The sequence below is a fragment of the Brienomyrus brachyistius genome, chromosome 16, assembly GCF_023856365.1.
Source record: "Brienomyrus brachyistius isolate T26 chromosome 16, BBRACH_0.4, whole genome shotgun sequence".
Taxonomy (NCBI): Eukaryota; Metazoa; Chordata; class Actinopteri; order Osteoglossiformes; family Mormyridae; genus Brienomyrus; species Brienomyrus brachyistius.
The window spans coordinates 10,612,854-10,627,184 of NC_064548.1; the positions used below are offsets into that span (position 1 = coordinate 10,612,854).

At 44.5% G+C, this 14,331-nt stretch overlaps 1 protein-coding gene across 10 annotated transcripts in view; it reads right to left on the reverse strand.

Annotated features, from left to right (window-relative positions):
* Positions 1 to 2,532: 2,532 nt before the first annotated feature.
* LOC125710070 (anion exchange protein 3-like) overlaps positions 2,533 to 14,331 on the reverse strand; it is a 40,071-nt gene continuing 28,272 nt past the window's right edge. For 4 of the 10 annotated variants that reach the window (XM_048979258.1, XM_048979263.1, XM_048979259.1 and 1 more), the window contains 14 exons: positions 12,486 to 12,669; positions 11,712 to 11,814; positions 10,690 to 10,874; positions 9,532 to 9,751; positions 8,581 to 8,847; positions 8,187 to 8,335; positions 7,776 to 7,970; positions 7,409 to 7,618; positions 7,222 to 7,311; positions 6,596 to 6,762; positions 5,719 to 5,972; positions 5,430 to 5,599; positions 4,908 to 5,081; positions 2,533 to 3,517 (listed from right to left, as the gene is read on the reverse strand). In XM_048979258.1, coding sequence (XP_048835215.1) covers positions 3,440 to 3,517; positions 4,908 to 5,081; positions 5,430 to 5,599; positions 5,719 to 5,972; positions 6,596 to 6,762; positions 7,222 to 7,311; positions 7,409 to 7,618; positions 7,776 to 7,970; positions 8,187 to 8,335; positions 8,581 to 8,847; positions 9,532 to 9,751; positions 10,690 to 10,874; positions 11,712 to 11,814; positions 12,486 to 12,669 — 2,446 coding nt within the window. In that variant the 3' untranslated portion in view covers positions 2,533 to 3,439. The remainder of the gene's footprint in view (positions 3,518 to 4,907; positions 5,082 to 5,429; positions 5,600 to 5,718; positions 5,973 to 6,595; positions 6,763 to 7,221; positions 7,312 to 7,408; positions 7,619 to 7,775; positions 7,971 to 8,186; positions 8,336 to 8,580; positions 8,848 to 9,531; positions 9,752 to 10,689; positions 10,875 to 11,711; positions 11,815 to 12,485; positions 12,670 to 14,331) is intronic. The other 6 variants (XM_048979260.1, XM_048979265.1, XM_048979267.1 and 3 more) reach the window with 3 other exon arrangements.

A 14,331-nucleotide genomic window follows, 5' to 3' on the forward strand; every position in this document is an offset into this window, starting at 1 on the left:
ATATATTTTATTATCATCTCCTGTGTCCTGTATCCTGTACCCAAGGTAGGGGCAAGCCAAGAGCGGAAATGGCAAAATGCAAAAACAATGCCCAAACTTAAAAAACTCTCCAGGCTTTGACTGAACAAGGAAATTTCAAGGCAAGCCTTTGCTAAGTACGTGTGTGAGCTGGTTCAGATGTGTTTGCAGAAGCTCCCCGCAGGAGCTAAAATGCACTTCCAAAAGGTGACCGAGCTTCTGCAGCTCCCCATCTGGAGGCAGTAACATGGTTGCTACCATGGCAACTGCCATCACTGCTCCTCCACATGCTGGTTCGGATGCCAGCAGCTGCCACTTGATCTAATGTTATGCACATCTGGACTTGCCCCTTGACTTAGATCACATTGACTCAAGCCTGTTCTTACTTATTTTTTTCACAAAGATAAAAAGACCAGTGCCAAGTACAGCCCAGTCTATTCCTTTCATCTGTCCTCTTTGAATAGCACACTGGAGATGATGAAACGCCCCCATATTGCTTATACAGTACTCGCACCTGGGCATCCACTGTAAGCTCATCCTAGCTGCACTAATCGACTCCTTGACAGCTGTAAGTTGGTATTGTGCTACTCACCTCACTTGAAGGTCACTTTGGACAAAAGCATCTGTTAAATAAAGAAAATGTAAATGTGAATGTGAGGGTACAAGGTGTAGCCTAATGTTACAGGTTGTAAAATGCTGTATCTGCATAATATTAAAAGGTCACCAGCCTCAAGGGTGGCCCAGAGGGACAATGACTTAAATGACCTTGACAACAATTTTTGCATATGCATATTTTTTTATATTGTAGGTATGGATATTTTTTTTAGTTCCAATCAACAGGTGTTCTTAGAAAATAACAATAATGCCTATTTTGAGTCACTTTCGGGGTATTCTGACATGCCTTGACATTTTAAAATATTTCACCTATCTAAAAACATTTATCCCAAAGTGTTATGTGTGCTTTATTCAGCACAAACTCAGCACCATCTGCTCAAAAGTAGCTTTTTCATTTTTTAAACAGCAGTTATACATATAAGTGGAAATTTTCAGCATATTCCCCATATTCCAGAATGGTTCACAATTTTATATATGATAGAAAAACAAGCTGATATAAAATATTGAGTTAAATGACAATCTAATGTTTCTGAGTGGCTAGACTCTCATTCCTAGGTTCAGTGGCAATTTAACAATCATTAGCACATTCTTAGCACTTCCAAAAGCCATTTAGACCCAAGGAAATGATTCTAGTAAACTTCCATCCATCTTCCGCAACTGCTTATCGAGTGCAGGGTCGTGTATGGCTGGAGCCTGTCCCAGGAAACACAGGGCACGAGGCAGGGATATCCTGGATGGGATATCAGCCCATAGCAGGGAGTGCACTCACACTGAGCAGTTTAGAGATCTCGGTTCACCTAAGTCCATGTTTTTGGACTGCAGAGGAAAACCTGGAGGAAACCCACGTGAGGACAAGGAGAACATGTGAATTCCACACACAGAGGGCTGGGGGTAGGAACTGAACCCATAACCCAGGAGGTCTGGGGTCACAGTGCTGACCACTCAGCCTCTGCACTGCATGATAATAAACAACTAGTCTAAAAAACCATTCGGCTGCAAAAACCAGTGTCTGCTGAATTCAAACAAGCACTGAAGTGGGACTGAAGGCGCTCTGCTGACTTGCATTGCTGCGCCGGCCGGTGTCCATTATTCGCTCTATCGGCGATCTCACAAAACAGTAGCAGAGAAATCCTCGAGAAATGCAGGCCCCGATTTACATCGATTTGGCGCCAGATCAGTTTGCTGCAAACCGATCAGGCGGAGCAGAATACACACGAAAAATAATCACATTTAGAGTGTGATGCAGTAATGATCCGTAGCACCTTAAGTTTCAGAATGTCTAACACGTATCTGATTTTATAAAAACAGCAACAACAAAACATTTAAGATGTATCGAAATGCTGCCTGAGATTTGCTGATATTTCTTTCTCTCAGCCTCCGCTTGAGCTAAAAATCAGCGCAAGACCGTCACCTCTTGGTCCACTCGTGCTGTCAAAAGGCTTTCCCAAAGAGGCCCCCTTTTGTGTAAACAGCAACACCACATGAGAGATTTGATGGACAGTGCACTGTTTGCAGTTTGAAGGGCAGTTTTATTTGATTCCCCCTTTCAAACTAAAATATACAGCACGACCGCAGTTTGTGAATGGAGAAAAGGCATGTTATTTGAAAACTGGGGAAAGCACAACAGTTTGGGTGTTCTGCATAACAGGCTTTACTAAATGTAATAGTATTATGATGGTTCTTGGCACGCTGCGGCAGTTCTGATTACAGATCGACATTTGGGCTGATGCCACATTAAGTGTTATTTTCTTTGTCACAGAGCAGTGAAGTGTTCAGGGCCCTTTGCTGCATAACTAATTTTCCTTCTCCAGGAACATATAGCGATTGCCTTCTGCTGGGGGGGGGGGGGGGGGGGGGGGGGGCGGAGGAGAATCAGGAAATGTGAGAAAAAAGACTGTATAAAACCACTCTGTTTATTTCCAGTGTCATCCACACTTTAAAGAGAATTACATATGCTACAAATGCGATGACATTCTCCAACATTAAATTACTGTACAGTACATCATTAAGGCTATGGAAATTATGAAGAGACAATCGTCAGTATTCCGGTATTCGATAATCCCACTTCAGGATTTCCAGTAGCAGGTTCAGGAAAGTTAAATTAAAAAAGACTCTACTGTACACATACTAACAAATAATTCACAGACTAATGGGAAAAAAAAGAACATTTCAGTTTTAGGTGATAAACACACACCAAAATGTACATACATTTTCCTAAGAAAATACTGAGAAATTGTGCTCTTGGACATAGCTCTCCTGTAAACTCCAAATTACTGATGATCTACTGCTTTGCCAAAACTTTCCCGCCCTGCTGGAAACATTACAGCAAGACAAGCTATACAAGCTTGGAATGAGCAGCCTAGAAGCCCTGGAACTGTAACCATGTCCCTAAGGAATCGGGTCGTGTCAGTGGGTTGGCATTGCTCTGTTGGCGCTTAGTGTCCATTATGAATGTTGTGTCATACCGCTTGGCTTCAAAGAAACTTTGGGCTTCATACAAAACAACTTATATATATATATCGGTAATCATAACAATAGTTGATACAAAACATAAAACAGAAATCAAATAAAATACAACCTCAAAATGTAGTTCTTCTTAACAAATGCACATCTACAAATGTTTCTCATATGGATAAAGTAATACAACCATAGACTCAAAACCTCAAAGGTTCTATCTTGTATGCTACGTGGTCAACCGTGCATATGTACCTACAACTGAGTTTGCACAGTCCTGCTTTCGTTTGCAGTCATTGGTGAGTTCTGCTGCTCTGGGGAAAGCCGTTAGTGTCTTCCGCATGCGTGAGCATCACACGTTCATGTGAAGCTCATTGTATTCATCCTTTCCATTTTCATCAAAATTGGGGATGCCATCCTCTGAATCCAGCTACAAAAAATATAGACATCAACTCAATCAACCAGTCATTTCTAAAAAGTGATCTACTGTTCAGAAACTACTCAATAAATTGACTAGAGAACAAATCATTAGACATGTGAACCTGATGTGAGGGGCAGCCATGCAGGTTTTCCAATCACTTCCATAGACACAGGTGTATAAAAGAAAGTACCTAGGCATGCAGACTGCTTCTACAAACATTTGTGAAAGAACAAGTCGCACTCAGGAGCTCAGTGAATTCAACCATGGTTCCGTGATAGGATGTCACCTGTGCAATTTGTGAAATTTTCTCACTACTAAATATTCCACGGTCACATGTTAGTGGTATTATAACAAAGTAGAAGCAATTGGGAACAACAGCAACTCAGCCAGGAAGTGGTAGGCCACGTAAAATAACAGAGCAGGGACAACACATGCTGAGGAGCACAGTGTGCAGTAGTCGCCAACTGTCTGCAGAGTCAATAGCTACAGATCTCCCAACTTCATGTGGCCTTAAGATTAGCTCAAGAACAGTGCATAGAGAACTTCATGGAATGGGTTTCCATGGCTGAGCAGCTGCATCCAAGCCTTGCATCTCCAAATGCAATGCAGAGCGTCGGATGCAGTGGTGTAAAGCACATCGCTACTGGACTCTAGAGCAGTGGAGACGTGTTCTCTGGAGTGACGAATCACGCTTCTCTGTCTCGCAATCTGATGGATCAGTCTGAGTTTGGGAGATGCCAGGAGAACGGTACTTGCCTGACTGCATTATGCCAAGTGTGAAGTTTGGTAGAGGGGGGATTATGGTGTGGGGTTGTTTTTCAGGGGTTGGTCTTGGCCCCTTAGTTCCAGTGAAAGGAATTCTCAATGTTGCAGCATTTGAAGCCATTTTGGACAATTTCATGCTCCCAACTTTGTGGGAACAGTTTAGGGATGGCCCCTTCCTGTTTTAACCTGACTGTGCACCAGTGCACAAAGCAAGGTCCATAAGGACATGGATGAGCGAGTCTGGTGTGGAAGAACTTGACTGGCCTGCACAGAGCCCTGACCTCAACCTGACAGAACACCTTTGGGATCAATTATTCATCCAACATCAGTGCTGGACCTCACAAATCCTCTCCTGGAAGAATGGTCAAAAGTTCCCATAAACACACTCCTAAACCTTGTGGACAGCCTTCCCAGAAGAGTTGAAGCTGTTATAGCTACAAAGGGTGGGCCAACTCCACATGAAAGCCTATGTATTAAGAATGGGATGTTATTCATGTGTGTGTAAAGGCAGGTGCCCCAATACTTTTGGCAATATAGTGTAGGTGCCTGCTGTCTTTTAAGGGGGCGTCAACTTAGCAAATCACCACCACCACCCTGAGAAAAGACATAGGAGGGCTAAAACAGGCACACTCACCGCTTTCAGCTCCCGTTCCTCAAAGACACGCGTGAGAATCAAACGGCGTAGGGGTACAGTCATGATAAGTACAAAGGGGAAAGCCAACGAGGCAACAGTGGACTTGACGACCCAGAGCAGCGCGATGCACATCAGTTGGATGACCGTGAACATGTTCATGCGCCAGGTCTTCACCTTCAAGTCAAAGCCCATGGGCACATAGACAAACACAAAAACAAGCACGCCCTGAGGAACATGAACACTGTACATCACCATCTTTTCTAGTAGTGTTTACCTAACTATATATTTGCGGGCTAGATTGTTTGGGCTCCACCTAGTGGGTGTTGGGAGACACACCTCTATATTTTAATACTATTCAATCGCAACAGATATTCTGAAGGGCATTCAGATATTCTGAAATCGACATCTACAGAATTAACATATTACCCCAGATAAATCTACAGTTACATACAGCCATCAAAACAACCCAACTGAGCTGTTTAACTGCACTGCCTGACTCTCATTGGTTTCAGCTTTGGTTACCTTAGTGACATAGATGTGGTCAGGATGGTGCTTGGCAGGTGTGACCATGAGCATGATGCGCTCATATAGCTGTATCCCAGTGAGAGAAGTGATGCCCATATATAAGAAGATCCCAAAGAGTACAGCCAATGGGATGTGTCGCAGCACATTCTTCATCACAATGGACATGCCTGGGATATAGAGGTGGGGCAAGGCCATTCATGGAGCACTGCAGTAGGCCAGCAACTCATAATGATGAGAAGCAGAAGGGAACATGAGCAGAGCAAATGGATTGGGAGCCAAGCCTCACCTATTAGCAGAGAGACCATCATGCCGGTGATCCTCTGATCTTTGACCTCCTGAATCATCGGCTGCTCCCCAGGGGCAGTGGCTTTGCTCATGACAGTCAGTGCGTTGACGTGGGTGACGGAGCGCACGGTGGTGGCCGTCAACCAGGGCAGGCCGAACAGGGGGCAGACGGCCCCCAGCAAGACAATGAGGAGCAGGTCGAGATGGAATCCGGAGCCTTTGACCAGACGGCGCTCCTTCTTACTTAAGATCAACCTGGGAGCGTCAGAGATCGCAGTAGTCCAATATAAACTCACAGAGACAAACTGGAATCAAACTTACAGAGACAAACTGGAATCCAGTGCCAAAATCGGGCAGTGGTGGCTTAATGGTTAGGGATGCGCACTTGCTCGACCAGCAAGGCACCACTGAGGTACCCTGACCAAGGTACCGCCCCCAAGCACTGCCCTCCAGGCAGGGGCGCTGCTAAGGGGGGGAAAGTTGGGACAATTCTAAGGGCCCACGCCCTTTAGGGCCCCCCAGAGATCTGAATGGGTGTGGTAGGGGGGCCCAACCTCATATTTTGTCATAGGGCCCAAAATTGCTAGCGGCGCCCCTGTCTCCAGGTGCTGAATTAGCTGCCCCCTGCTATGTCACATTGTCACATATGGGTTAAATACAGAGAACACATTGTCATGCAATTGACAATGTTGTGTTCTGTGTGCTGTGGTGTGTCAACAGTGACAATTAATCACTAAATTCTAAAAACACCTGCAGCAAATATTCACTCACGTGGGGTCGTATGGGTCTTTTCTGAAAGATTTCATTGTCTACCACAGACCACTTAACTTGACCAAATCATCCGTTAATCTAGACCAGAATGGTTACAACGGACTTACGAGGTAATCTGTGTCTCCATGAAGATTAAGATGAAGACCAGCAGGGCTGGGACAGCTGAGGCTCCCATCATCCAGATGGGGAAAGGATGTCTATCCCCAAACGGGCTGATAAACCAGCCTCGCTTGTCAGGTGATGTGACTGAGAAGCCAGAGGGTACATTGATCTTCTGAAAGCACCAAATGAGACAGGAAAGAATGTGGTTATTCAGTAGTGAGGAAATTTCACAAGGTAAGGAGCGCACGCTGAGAACTCTTATCTCCACACAATGACCTTAACCCCGACCCAGCCCTAGTCTTAATCATACGTAAGCAAACAAAATATGACACATTTTTAGGTTTTTGATTGCATTCACAGATCTTCATGGGGACCTGAAAAAGGGTCAAAATAATCATGTCAAAATAACATGTTTTTTATAACATTGTGGGGGATAGTTGGTCCTCACAATGTAATATAAATCTAATATATATACACACACACACACTTTCCAGGATAGTCCTGACTGGATAGGTGTCTATTTAACATGAATTGATAGATGGAAAAACGATGCAAACATACCATTCCATCTTTTGAGAAATACAGAAATAAATTTTATGATATATACATGAAAGATTGGACAGAGAGTCACCTGAGTATAGGTGTCAGGGATGGCACAATCCACGATCACGGAACAGAGGATAGAGATCGGAATTCCAAAGTCCCCGATAATTCTTCTGGCCTCAATGATCAGACAATAAACACATTTTGTCACTATGACTTTCAGGTGAAAGAACAGAGCACTGCTGAGAGTTTGCAGATCAGATGCCATACTCTACCTTTCCACCCAAGAACCTACTGTTCCTAAACTTCCTGAGGAAGAAGGCCACAAAAAATGTCCCCAGCATCAGAACCAGGGACAGCAGAGCCGTGTTGGGCTGCATAAGCATGTGACCGTGGTGGTCCTCTTCGTGATGTTCAACAAGGTTTACAGCAGGATGGGGGGTCACTGCTGGGTAACTCTTCAGCAACGGATGCTCCTGGAAGACCTGAAGTGGAGTTTTGTCAGGCTAAGCAAAGGCTATTTGGGGAGCACCTGAGACATTCATGCAGAATCATCATCATCATCATCATTATCAACATCATCATCTCACAGGCATAAGTCCAAAACTCCAAATACCATCGCTGTCAGAGGGAGACCTTCACCTGAATAAGCCTGGAGAACGTTTCATAGATAAAGATCAGCGAGATGAGGAAGGCGAAAATCTCTTGTGTGAAAGGGGTGATATATCGGACCAGGAAGCTGCCCTCTGCAGCCACGATGACCAAAACGATGAAGATCAACCAAAACCCGATCCAGACTCGGGCGGTCAGGTACTCAAATCCGTGAGCCTGACAAAACTGGGGGAGCGACAGAGAGGGATGGAGATTAGGAAACATGGTCTTCTGTTTGAAAGGGCAATTTTCACAAAAGACCTAATTAAGGTTCTTTGGCTCAAACAGTCCGCTCAGCAATGACTGATAACAATAATAAATAATGCTATCATTATAGCTGGTTGTACTCTGCCTTGGCCCAGTCTCCTCTAGATTAGCTAAATGAGCAAACAGCAGATTTACGTTGTAAAAAGCTTCCTCAAACACCAGCAGGGGCCCTGAGAATCCGATGATGAGCAGGGGTTGCCCAGCTAGCAAAGAAAACAACACCCCAAGTGTGGCCGTGGACACGATAAGCTCTGACACTCCCATCATCCCGTCTGTTTTTTCTCCTGCATGGAAGGAAACGCAGAGACACAAAGAGAAAACGAATCACTCATTAATTAGACCATAGTTCTTTACAAACAATTTAAATTCATAGAGAAATGTCAATGCTACTTCTTTTGGAGCAAATTATACATGCTGTAGGTACATGTTATTAATACAGGTATAAAATCACACACAAATGACACTTAGGGCCCGCAACTTTATGTCAAAACAAACTAATCTGCATTTTCTCAGCAGAATGCAAACACACCTGTCAGAGTTAATTGTTTCTGCTCGTTTTTCCACAGCCAGCACTCACCCAGCAGTCCCCCAAAAGTGATGGTTGGCGAGAGCGCAGCGAAGTAGATAAATATAATGGCAGCCACGCACTGTGTGTCCATGGCGTCCTGAATGTCGCTTACATAGTGGGGGTAACGGCGACGGATGTCATGTATCAGGCCTCCGAATGGGATCCCGGAGCGCTTAAGAGGATCCACCTCTAGCACCTCCTCCTCCTCCTGTTCTTCCAGGAGCACCTCTGTAACAGAATCACATTGACCTCGTCATAATGCATGGATCTGTTCAAGCCCTATAGGATACTTTCATTCATGATTCAGAAACTGGGTCTTCCATCCTCCCACAAATTGTTGGGTTATTCTGTTCAATTTCTATTCAAGCAAATTTACTTTAACCTACGTTATTTCTGTGCCATTATGTCTAATCCTAATTTGATTAACCATTTTAAGACCAACAAAATATCCCACCTACAGAGTGATGCATCAGAAATTAGAAAGGTATGGAGTAACACTCTGATTACAGCACTTTGCCACACCTGCCACACAACAAACCACCTCAGGGATGAGAACCTGAGTGCAGCTGTGCAGCGGGTGATACCTCAGCACCACACCAGTCCAAATGGACCAGAACGAGTTTTTTCCAGAGGCTGGAGTGCCAATCCTGCCACCAACCCCCAATCTTCCCTGTAAGATGGAGGACCTCCTTACAAGGCTGGATGTAAATTAATGTTATGCCCAGGGGAAAGCAGTTGCAGTTTAAAGGCCTTTCTCAAGGGCCCAATGGAGTAGGATCACTCACGGCATTCACAGGATTTGAACCAACAACCTTCAAATTGCTAGGACAGATCCCTTACCTCAAAGCCACCAATCAACCTATCAGAGATGGCCACCACTAAATCCTCCCAATGTGGCCCAAATTGACATACCCTTGGTCTCAAATTCAGACCCTGCCGTGGCATTCATGCCTTTCTTCCCCCTTTCTTTCCTCTTGCGGAGCATCTCCTTCTGGAAGGAGGACACACTCTTCAGCAGATCTTTCCCTTCCACATCAGAAGGTGGAATCACGATGCTGCAGTCCAGGAACTCATTGATGCCATTGAGAAGGTCCTGACGGTCATCCGCGAAGTAGGCCACTTCATGGAAGGTCTGGAAGGTTTTCAGGAAGCTTAAGAGCTATACTACATGAAGTATTGTATCTAACAGCTACTAGTGATTGTCCTCTGCATTGTCTCAATTATGGAAAAGGGACAATGGGGTGGAGAGCTATGATTTTATTTAACATGTGGGTGTCACACACACACAAAATATATTTCTCTTAGCACACTTCAAGTTTGTGTATTATTATCTTGTGAACAGGAAAAGAGATAGAGTGCTGTGACAGTGCTCACCCACAAAATCTTCTAAGCTAAACCCCATATAGCTGGTCTAGGATCAGCTGGATTGAAGAGTAAGAACAAGGTAAGAACAACTTGTGTCCAGAATTTGTGGAAAATCCTTCAGGACTGCTGGAGAAGCATTGCAGGTGGCTACATCTAGAAGCTAGTTTAAGAAATGACAGGAGTCTGCAATACTGTCATCGAAGCTAAATATGACTATTTCGAAGAGTATAAAATTTGAGAAAGTTCTGAGATATTGAAAATATTTCCTGGTTGGTGCAATATGGAATATGTATTACTTCATTGTCGTTTTACTATAAGGCAAATAACATAGTTAAAATAGAGATAATGCATTAATGGCAGGAGTGTCCAAACGTTTGACTGGGTCCACAATTTGTCACAGAATTTACTATAACACAATGCATATTAAGTCACGATAGGGTGGCCCTCCCAACAAAAACAAAAGAGATGTTATAGACCCATCTCTACAGATAGAAATCAAATTACTTTTGTAGCAGCTTACATAAATAATATGATTACACAGAACTGGCAATAGTGCTGACTACAACAACAGGGTTTTACAATACAGGCAGATATGCACATAAAACGTATGAACTTTAAAACAACTGTCTAGCACTGTATGCGGAAATGAAAGCAAAGGCCCTGTAAGATAGCAGAGAACTCAGGCACAGATTAAACGGAGCGCACCTTGTCAGACATGAGAGTGGAGATGGACCGGCCGGTCTCATGATAGTCCATGTTGAAATAGCTAGGTCCCAAAAGCAGGAAGAGGAAGCGGACCGGTATTGGTACCTCTAACACCGACTCGAGGAGTACGGCCTCATTAAGGCGGACAAATGCCATGGCAGGCTGCTCCAGGAAGTCCACGCACCCTACACACCAAAGTACAGGTCATCCACATGTAGCCAGCACAGTAGGATACTCTTAACATCTGACGTTACTAGCTTAATTCAGCTATAGTAAATGCTAAGAGAAAAGGGCCTGAGCCCTGAGGACAAGAACAAATCACCATCCGAAGAGCATCTTCCATAAAAAGGACCAATGAGAAGCACACTGGCACTTACAGTGCCTTCCCATACTCAGCCACCCACTGTTTCCTTTTACAAACTTTATAATCTTATTTTGCACAAGCCCCAAAACTGTTTGTATCCTACATTTAGTTGTCTCATGTTTATTTATAAGTCCACGTATTTATTCATTAATGGCATGTCTAGTTTCTTATACGTCTACCTTTTTCCCAGTCTAATTATCATATTCATTTATTGCATTTGTTGAAATTGTTCACTTCATGCCACAACCTGCCCTAAAACAAATTCCATGTACTATTTGTACTTGGGCAAATAATAGGATTCTGGTTCTATAGGACTAACAATACCAATAACAGATATCCGTACCCTCTAGACATTTTTGATGTTTTGTGAAAGTTAAAAAATCCCATCGAGACAGCTAAAGTTTGTTACCAAACAGCTCAAGTGTAACAGCAGGGAACATTACTGTATCAACCAGAGTGCGGTCCTGCAAAAGTCAGTCTACTCCACCCTGTTGTGCATTTCTATAATCGGTATGTGTAATAAAACAGTATTTAATGCTTTACACACAGCATGTATGTCTCAGCAATCAAATCCGCTGTGGAAAAAAAAGGATACATATGATATTTTGGTGCCCTTGGTGGGAAACGCCCAAAGCCAATGTGGCTGGTGACGGCTTACCCACTAAGACCACTGTGGCCTCAGCGTCCTTGGGGATCTTCGTCAGGAGTTTCATGGATCTGGCAGCCGGATGGCCTTCAGCGGCGATGGGGTGGACTGCTTTCTTTCATTTGCAGAAAAATATTAACTTAAATTTGTTATTATGTACTGCTTGATATTGATGAAGTTCAACATGCAGCGTTCACAATTGCACGATGAAGGCAAAAGCAGAGACCTAATACCTTTCTAATAGATGCTTCGAATACAAGTAAAGGGGAGAAGTAGAGCCTCATTTTTTTTTTACAGAGACAAGGCAGTAGGTTCATGAAATATTACCAAACGGCACATGACTTTAATTAGAATTCCCCATTATCAGCCATTAAACATTTCACATTTAAAGCACAGTGAAACACCTGTAAACTTGCAAGGGAACAAATTCAGCCCTAGTAGCTGTGGAAATTTCTCTTGTCCAACTGCATATGTCATGTGTGACTCTTATGGAAGATGCTACACCTTATTATGCTGCAAAGAATGGATGCTAGGGCAGCAGCTGGAGGTATCATGCCAATCCTGACGCCCAATTCTCAAAGGCTTTGGGCCAAAGTCAGACCTCTCTATCTCTAAGATCAACTCTGAAGATTGTGTGAGTGATCTCTGAAGACCACGGACCTTCCAGAATTCCATGAAAAAAGTTGTTCAGTAGTGCAAGCTGACACGCATTAAACGTGGAGAACCCACTTTTATTTAAGACGACTGGCGACACCACAGACACTGTACGATTGGCAGGAGACTCACAAACAAGCTCACAAACACCTCTTTGTCAGGCTCCTGAGGTTTGCTCTCCTGATGCTCAGTTTGGTATTCGGCCACCGGGGGCAGCAGAGGCTCAGGCGCGTGGTTGTGGTTGTGATGGGAGCTGCCCATCCCGTGGACCAAGCTGTTGTGGGGAAAGAAGCCTTCCTTTTCATCATTGGGGTGGCTGTAAGAAAAGCCGTTTCAAAGCACAGAAGATAGATGTGACCTTTCTCTGCGCTTTACTGTCTTCACCGCAACCTTCTTTGTGGTCTCACCTGTAAGCCACCAAGAGGCATGGAGAGGCCAGATCCAGCCACGGTATAAATTACATCAACGATGCTCAAGCACACACATCATTCTAATACATCTGGGTGGCTTTTCAATATTTAAAACAGCATAATGACTTCATGCCACCGGCACTCCTCCCTTTTATGTTTTATATGTATGATGCCAGGGGCGGCATGGTGGTGCAGTGGTTAGCACTGTCGCCTCACACCTCTGGGACCCGGGTTCGAGTCTCCGCCTGGGTCACATGTGTGCGGAGTTTGCATGTTCTCCCCGTGTCGTCGTGGGGTTTGCATGTACTCCGGTTTCCCCCCACAGTCCAAAAACATGCTGAGGCTAATTGGAGTTCCTGAATTGCCCGTAGGTGTGCATGTGTGAGTGAATGGTGTGTGAGTGTGCCCTGCGATGGGCTGGCCCCCCATCCTGGGTTGTTCCCTGCCTCGTGCCCATTGATTCCGGGATAGGCTCCGGACCCCCCGCGACCCAATAGGATAAGCGGTTTGGAAAATGGATGGATGGATGGATGTATGATGCCAAAAAAAAGTACATAAATCCCTTAAATTTTCACCAGATGTACTGCTGGTCTATATATTAATTCTTAATATATTTTAATTATTTAGACATGGGGTTAGCCTCTACCTCTACTGCATCACATGGCTAGTGCACTATGCCCAATTAAGACTATTTATCTTACTGTCCTTTAACTCTGTTAAGCCCATTATTAATACAGATTGACCCCAGTGATATTTATCTATTTGGCTTTTGCATCATGCCTAAAAATACCCCTTATTTTGGCTACATTCGCAATAGAGCAAGGCCTACTATGCCTTATAGCTGCATCATATTGCAATGTGCACCCGGAAAATGCCACTGTGTTCGTTAACAAATGGAAAAAAATCTGAAATAATTTAAATATTCACTGATTTTTGGGGGAAAATAAAATTGCAATAAAATAACTGGATAGAGATGCGCCCTGACAGAGGGGTGCATCAGTGTTTTCTAGTCCAGCAGATGATGTCAGTATCAGTAAAAGGAGCAAGCAAGTCCCATTACACACCTGTTTAGGTGCAGAAGTGGTAAAAACCAAGGGAATAGGTGTGACACAAGGCAGCGTTTAAAACAAAGTGATCCTTATGGGGGGCAAGTGAGCGCCAGGTGCGGTCACACTGCTCCTCGTTGCTCTTCTTTCCACGCTATAAATACATATCTGGGAAGTGATTTACTCCACTCACTTTCTCACTGAAAACTGCTGCGAGATGCCGGGACGCATCGCTGGGTCGCCGCTGGAGGTGACATGTGTCTAGGTACAGTAACGGAGCGCTAATCAGTGCCGGCTCCTCCGCACCGTCGTGTAGGTTTAATGTGGGCTGGCGCAGCAGTTCAGAGGGAAGCCCTTCGGAGCGACGTGCAGGCTCTGCCGTCTAGCCAGAGATTAGGCTGGGCCAGGGCCCACCCGTTACAAATGGCGCCACGTCTGGTGGTGGGGGGGGGGGGGGGGCAGATGCCTCGGTTTGGCAGCATCGGAAGAGCTGTCACTAGGTTTAAAGGCATTATGTGCGTC